Raw genomic sequence first — 7,824 nt, 5'->3', positions numbered from 1 at the left:
GCATGCCATACTAAGAATTGTGGAGGGTTGATCATGCATGCCGCATGATTCGGTGTATAACAGAGTTGCCATAGTAACAAAGAACTTTCCATGAGATTAGATTTGATAAAAAAATGTCTATTATTTTCAGCGCCCAATACCAATCCCTTCTTAATTTTAAATACTGAAAGACTAGTGTGAGTAGCTCAATTCATGGACAGCTACATAATTAAATATGTATTCATGTAACTACTATTTATCTTTTTGAATTAATTCATATAACTATTAGAAGGATGTGCAGTTAACTGCAAACAAGAAATCAAGATGGTCGAGGAGTATTTAAATTTAAAAAGAAGAAGAAGGCGAAGGTCTGTTAGGTACTGTAGGTGTCGGTTGAGCATTGATAACACTTAATTTCTTGGTACTACTCCATATATTATTAACGATGTCTTTAGTCCTTCGCTGCTCATGATAGTAGTTGGAGGTTAATTAACCAAAATTCCTATGATTTTATTATGATCAATATAATATATGATCTTACTTTTAGTTTTTGAGTTTGGAAGATTATTGAGATTGGGCCACATCTCGTAATAATTATTGATATGATGTGTTACATTTGACATGAAACCCCTAGTTATCACCAGCCCGTTTTCTTGAGAATTCTCGGTTCTTTTCTTCCCATGATAATTATGATAACAGGCGGAGAGCATGCATGCTATAGATATGATATCATGGAATGTCCATCCGCAGAGCGGATAGATGGAGACGTGGGTGCTCTATTATTCAATTTTTTAAATGCTCCATTATTGATTATTGATACAATGGCTAATTAACGTCACCCAATCCTTAAGATAGGATATAACACTAGCTAGTAGGAGTAATTCTAAACATCACCAACCAAATCATGCACATACTTCCGAAGAAAGATCACAGTCATCGCACCGAGAATCTGCAATCAGACACACTTCAGGAATGGCAAGACCGAGTGACGCAGAAGTCATCTCTTCTCTTCTCAACTCACCAAACCATCGTTTCTAAAGAAGAAAGCGGCTCCTTTAGGACACCCACTGTTTGCATGATTTGAAAAACACAAGAATATATAAAAAAATTAGAATGTTATGACATATATATCCAGCCTTAAGTTTTGTTTTGAGAGATCTCGCGTTACATAAAAGTTATAGATGTTATCCGGAGACGACCGGAGGAGGGAGCGGGGTGGGCCAGGGGTTTGCCGCAGTGATGGAGGCACGAACTCCTCCCCATTTTTAGTGAGAGTTGCCTCTCCTAGCCCATATGGCAATGAAAAATTATTATTTCGGGCGTTTAATTCCCCAAATTAAAAAAATCCTCATATTTAACTTTTGGAATGGGCTAGAGATGTCCCAAGGTGGTAATTTAGTGTCACAATCTAATTATCCCTTTATTCTTGGTTATTGGTCAGTAAAGTGAAGTGTGTTCCCCTAAAAAAAGCTATGCAGCTATTGCAATGAAAAGAGTGGCTACAGAGATGGATAAAAAGTTAGACGTTCTTCTTCAACAAAGAACACACTTCACTTTAAAAATGGCTGAATAGCGCGTATAAAAAGATATGGTGACGGCAACCAACCAAATAAACCCCGCCGACGGTCGTCGACATTGGTCTGACCCGTGGGCCCATCTTCTATACCACCGCCCAGGCCAAAATAAAATAAAATAACAACCAACCCCTCAAGATTATCGGTATTATAAATAGTGGGACACTATTACGACACACGCGCCCTTCGTCTTCACTTCTTTCCCAAAACAGAGCACCTACCAACCGAGCCAGAGCAGAGAAGAGCAGAGCACCCATGGCCGGCCGTCCTCCCAAACCCCGGCCATCCTACAGCACATGAACATCCATACCTCACAGCCCCCGACCGCCGCCACGATGAAGCTTGCCGTGGAGGTCGCGGACGCGGCGGAGCTGTCCTCCAAGGACGGCGGGGCCGGCTGCAACGCGTTCGTGGAGGTGGAGTTCGACGGGCAGCGCCAGCGCACGGCCACCCGCCCCGGCGACCTCTCCCCGCAGTGGAACGAGACGCTGGTCTTCGACGTCCGCGACCCGGCCCGCCTCGCCGCCCTCACCGTCGACGTGTCTGTACAGCACGACCGCAGCCTCAACGACCACAACGCGCTCCGCCCCCACGTCTTCCTCGGCCGCGTCCGCGTCTCCGGCGAGTCCGTCGCTCGCTCGCCCGACGAGGCCTTCCTGCAGCGCTTCCCGCTGGATAAAAGAGGGCTCTTCTCCCGCGTCTCCGGGGACATCGCGCTCCGGCTCTACCTCGTCCCCGACGCGCGGGACGGCGATCGCGTCGAGCAGGACCATGCTGCTGCTGCTCCGGCGATGGACACCGGCGGTGGTCAGCAGCAGAACCAGCAGCAGCCTTCCCAGCCCGTTGCTGGCAACTTGGACCCCGAGAGGATGGTCAGGAACGTCTTCTCCGGCGAGGCGCCAGCAGGAGCCGCAGCTGCCTCTACCTCAGGTGGCCCGGCGGCAGAGACCAAGGGGAAGAGCGGCCACGACACGCGCGAGTTCCGCTCCATTCCGGCCTCGTCAGGCGGTGGTGGCAACGAGCCTCGGCGCCACACGCTCCACGCCATGGCGGCGCCGCCTCCGCCAGCGGGGCAGACGGTGGTCGTGCCGAAGCCCGCCGGGCCTGCCCAGGCACCGCCTCCGGGCTCGCAGTACGGCCTCACCGAGACGAAGCCCCCGCTGCCGGCCAAGATGGGGCCGCGCTCTGGGACGGCCAAGATCGCGTCCACCTACGACATGGTTGAGCCGATGTCGTACCTCTACGTGACCGTCGTCAAGGCGCGCGACCTGCCCTCCATGGACCTCACCGGCGCGCTGGACCCGTACGTGGAGGTGAAGCTGGGCAACTTCAAGGGCGTCACGCGGCACCTGGAGAAGAACCAGAACCCGGTGTGGCGGCAGACGTTCGCCTTCTCCGGCGCCCACCTCCAGGCCAGCCAGCTCGAGGTCATCGTCATGGACAAGGACACGCTCCGGGACGACTTCGTCGGCCGCGTCGTCTTCGACATGTCCGACATCCCCAGCCGCCTCCCGCCGGACAGCCCGCTCGCGCCGCAGTGGTACAGCCTCGCCGACGCCCACGGCGAGCGGTTCCGGCACGGCCACCCCCTCGGCGAGATCATGCTGGCCGTCTGGATCGGCACGCAGGCCGACGAGGCGTTCCCGGAGGCGTGGCACTCGGACGCGCACTCGCTCTCGCGGGAGGGCCTCACCAACACGCGCTCCAAGGTGTACTACTCGCCCAAGCTCATCTACCTCAAGGTCTCCGTCATCGCGGCGCAGGACCTCATCGCCGCCGACAAGGGCCGGCCGCTCGCGCCCACCATCGCCAAGATACAGATGGGCAGCCAGATCAGGCGGACGCGGCCGGGGCAGCCGCAGGGGTCGGCGAACCAGTCGTGGAACGAGGAGTTCATGTTCGTGGCCAGCGAGCCGTTCGAGGACCCGCTGGTGGTGACCGTGGAGGAGAAGGTCGCCGCCGGCCGCGACGAGCCCATCGGCCGCATCATCATCCCCGTGGCGTCGCCGTACGTGCCGCGCAACGACCTGGCCAAGTCGATACCATCCAAGTGGTTCAACCTGTCGCGCGGCATGACGGTGGACGAGGCGGCGGCGGAGGCCACGACGGGGACCAAGCACCGGGAGCACTCCAAGACCTTCGCCAGCAAGATCCACCTCAGGATGAGCCTGGAGACGGCGTACCACGTGCTGGACGAGTCCACGCACTACAGCAGCGACCTGCAGCCGGCGGCGAAGAAGCTCCGCAAGAGCGCCATCGGCGTGCTGGAGGTTGGCATCCTCAGCGCGCGCGGCCTCGGCGGCAACAAGAGCCCCTACTGCGTCGCCAAGTACGGGTCCAAGTGGGTGCGCACGCGCACGCTGCTCGGCACCGCCGCGCCGGCGTGGAACGAGCAGTACACCTGGGAGGTGTTCGACCTCAGCACCGTCATCACCGTCGCCGTCTTCGACAACAACCACCTCCACCACAGCGACGGAAAGGACCAGAGGATCGGCAAGGTGCGCGTCAGGCTCGCCACCCTCGAGTCCGACCGCGTGTACACGCACTACTACCCGCTCATGGCGCTGACCCCCGGCGGCCTGAAGAAGACCGGGGAGCTCCACCTCGCCGTCCGGTTCACGTGCACGGCATGGGCCAACATGCTGGCGCAGTACGGCCGGCCGCTGCTGCCCAAGATGCACTACAGCAACCCCATATCCGTGCTCCAGCTCGACTACCTCCGGTTCCAGGCGATGCAGATGGTGGCGACCCGGCTGGGCAGGTCGGAGCCGCCGCTGCACCGGGAGGTGGTGGAGTACATGCTGGACGTGGACTCGCACATGTTCAGCCTGCGCCGGAGCAAGGCCAACTTCTACCGCATCACGTCGCTCTTCTCCGGCGTGGTCGCCGTCGGCAAGTGGTTCGACGGCATCTGCAAGTGGAAGAACCCGCTGACGACGATACTGGTGCACGTGCTCTTCCTCATCCTGGTGTGCTACCCGGAGCTGATCCTGCCGACGGTGTTCTTATACCTGTTCATGATCGGGGTGTGGAACTACCGGCGGCGGCCGCGGAAGCCGCCGCACATGGACACGGTGCTGTCGCACGCGGAGCAGGCGCACCCGGACGAGCTGGACGAGGAGTTCGACACGTTCCCGACGTCCAAGCCCTCGGACGTGGTGCGCATGCGGTACGACCGGCTGCGCAGCGTCGCCGGCAGGGTGCAGACGGTGGTGGGCGACCTGGCCATGCAGGGGGAGCGCGCGCAGTCGCTGCTCAGCTGGCGCGACCCCAGGGCGACGGCCATCTTCATCACGATGTCGCTCATCGTGGCCGTGGTGCTCTACATCACGCCGTTCCAGGTGGTGGCCGTCGTCTTCGGGCTCTTCATGCTCCGCCACCCCCGGTTCCGGAGCAAGCAGCCGTCCGTGCCATTCAACTTCTACAAGCGGCTCCCCGCCAAGGGTGACATGCTCCTATGACCATGCCATGCATGGATCTCTCCTCTTCTCTCTTTTTTTTTTGCATAGAGTTATCTAAATTAATTTCAGTATATATATATATATATATATATATATATATATATATATATATATATATATATTCACTATTACTACTACTACTACACTACACAATGGATCACTTTTGTTTGTGTGATCAGAGAATCATAAAAATAAAAATAAGAAAGGTTGGAATGGAGTGGATAGATACTCTGAACATTCAGAAGCTTCCTCTCAATAATTAAAGGGAGAGAATAAGGCGGCAGATGCGGCATTGTTATCATCCAACATAGAGTTTTTTTTTTGATCCACTACATTCCATACCATACTTTTGTCGGTGCCGTGCGCATATTTTGTTGATTCACTTTTGTTTGTCTCCACACCAGTTTAGCCAGTCGCCATGGATGTCCATCTTCTTCTTCTTCTTCTTTGGATATGTGTAGCGTGGGGAATAAAGTTGGTCGACCAAGCTAACGAGAATAAATAAAGCATTCATGTACTATTGTATTCCATCTCCGGCGACTGCTGTTTGACACATAGTACTAGATAGATATTCATTCATATTCATATTCCCTTATCTTATTCAGAAAGAATCATCAAAGGTGAAGTGTATATACTGGTAGCATTCTAAAAGTGGCTTGTCCTAATCCTTGTTCGAATTAGCATGTCTCTGGAAGGATCCTACTCCATAGACAGAGGCAGCTGATTAGATTAGATTAGATTAATTAGGCACAAAAGGTGGGTGTGGCGGTGCTTCCTATATAGTACATAGTGGTACTGTAGTGGGGCCTTCCATTGTCCTCTCATGTCTCTCTTTTTTTTTTATCAAGTGGTGAAGTGGGCACATATATAGTATGCAGAGGTAATAACACTAGTGATGCCTAAACTTGCCATCGATGTTCACTTTGGTGCCTCAACTTGAAAAATACGCCGAACTGGTTCTATAACTTGGCAGTATGGTTCAAATACATTTCAAATCATGTCTAGATATGTATATATTGCTGACTAACATGGCAGCGTGGCGCAGGGCCCACTTGCAGTGTCGGAAAAGGCTGACATGAAGAGTGTGCGTCTCAATGACCGTCGGGTCCCACCTGTCAGTGCACAACTAAAATAAACAGAAAAGTTGCAGGGCTGAGTTTTGAACCGGCGACCTTCACGCCGTAGATGACACGCGCCAACCAATTGCCCCATGTATGTTTGCTGTCTACAACGCACTGTAACATTTTATATAGGTTTTATATATCCGACACAATCGTGGAGTTAAACGGACTGCAGTTAGTGCACCCATTTTCCACATGTTAGTTATTTTTCTTATTGTAGAAATCACAAAATATTCAGATAGTATATGAAATGATTATTATTTTCGGAAATGTGTTTCTAGTTGTAAAAAGTGTTCACGTGTTTTAATAAAGTATATGTGTTTTTCAAAAGATATATTTTTGAATAAAACTCAAATTTAAAATACGTAAATATTCTATAAAATTACATTATCATGTCAGCCTGTCGATGGTCATTAAAATATGTAAATACTCAAATTTAAAGTATATGTTGTGCACTGACAGGTGGGACCCGATGGTCATTTAGACACACTCTTTCCATGTCAGCCTGTCTCGGCATTGCAAGTGGGCCCTGTGCCATGTTGGTATGTCCAGTCAACAATACATACGTATTTGGACGTGATTTGAACCGTATTTGAACCATATCGCCAAGTTGTAGAACCGGTTCGGTGTATTTTTCAAGTTTAGGCACCAAAGTGAATATTGATGACAAGTTTAGGCACCGCTGGTGTTATTACCTCGTGTATGCATATGCATGAACGGTTCCATCGATCTAGCTGTCCACTCGGATTATCCAAAATCGTAGAATGCAAGTAAAGCTAGCTTTGTAGACATCAATCATGGGTTAGAAACTGCACTACACGGGTTAGTCATGCCCGCGGCATGGCATTGGCAACCTTTTTCTCTCTCTCTCATTTTATAGATAGAGTGGCATGCATTTTCTAGGTAGGTCAGACGTTAGTAGGTGGTTGGGAGGAAGGGAAAGGTTGTCAATGGATCACCTTTGAATTATGGTACAATAGGAAGGCAAGGAGGAGCATCGATCTTGTCAAATAAATGGTTGAAATGGACAAGAATCCAGAAATCGATCCGTCAACCACAAGCTTGAAACGTTGGTTAGTTTAGTACATGATCGATGACGCCGCCGATGTGAGAGTGGTTTGACAATATGGCTAGCTTGTTACTAGTAAATAAATTGACAATAACGCTAGCTTGTTACTACTTAGTAAATAAATTTAACCGTCTCCTTCCTGCTAGTACAACAGAAAGAAAATTCCCTCCGTCTCATGGGTAAAGTTGTACTAAATTAGCGCTCTGGATCTCCTGGAGTTTATGCGCCTGTCGCAGGCACACTGGCCTTCATCATCTGTCTGGCATCTTTTTGTCGCTGCTGCTGCTGTCACTCTTTGGCATGCCCGGAATGATAGGGTGTTCAACGGCAAAATCTGGTCTCCAACGTATGCACGGTTGTACACATCAAATCTTCTGAAGCTCTGGAGTCATCGGGCAAGGAGTCCGGACCGCAAACAGGATGTCCTGCTTTGGTTGCATAATTTACAAGCATAGTGTAGTTTAGGCTGCTGATGTGCCTGTTCTTCCACTCCTTTTGTTCTTCTCCTCCTTCTCTTTCCGTTCGATAGGCAGCTTATAGCTTATGTACCTTGGTGCAGAATATAAGCTTCATGTAATGGACCTACAGTCTCCGGGCTACGGCCTATTTTGAAATATATA

At 51.3% G+C, this 7,824-nt stretch overlaps 1 protein-coding gene across 1 annotated transcript; it reads left to right on the top strand.

The window, feature by feature from the left end:
- Positions 1-1,748: 1,748 nt before the first annotated feature.
- On the top strand, positions 1,749-5,074 carry LOC123055410 (FT-interacting protein 4). Its single transcript, XM_044479426.1, has one exon. It carries the CDS (start codon positions 1,850-1,852, stop codon positions 5,012-5,014), a length of 3,165 nt encoding a protein of 1,054 aa, XP_044335361.1. The 5' UTR covers positions 1,749-1,849; the 3' UTR covers positions 5,015-5,074.
- Positions 5,075-7,824: the final 2,750 nt, after the last annotated feature.

This window comes from Triticum aestivum, chromosome 2D, assembly GCF_018294505.1.
Source record: "Triticum aestivum cultivar Chinese Spring chromosome 2D, IWGSC CS RefSeq v2.1, whole genome shotgun sequence".
NCBI classification, from domain to species: Eukaryota; Viridiplantae; Streptophyta; class Magnoliopsida; order Poales; family Poaceae; genus Triticum; species Triticum aestivum.
The sequence above is the reverse complement of the archived record's forward strand: the minus strand, read 5'-3'. Positions and strand labels throughout refer to the sequence as shown.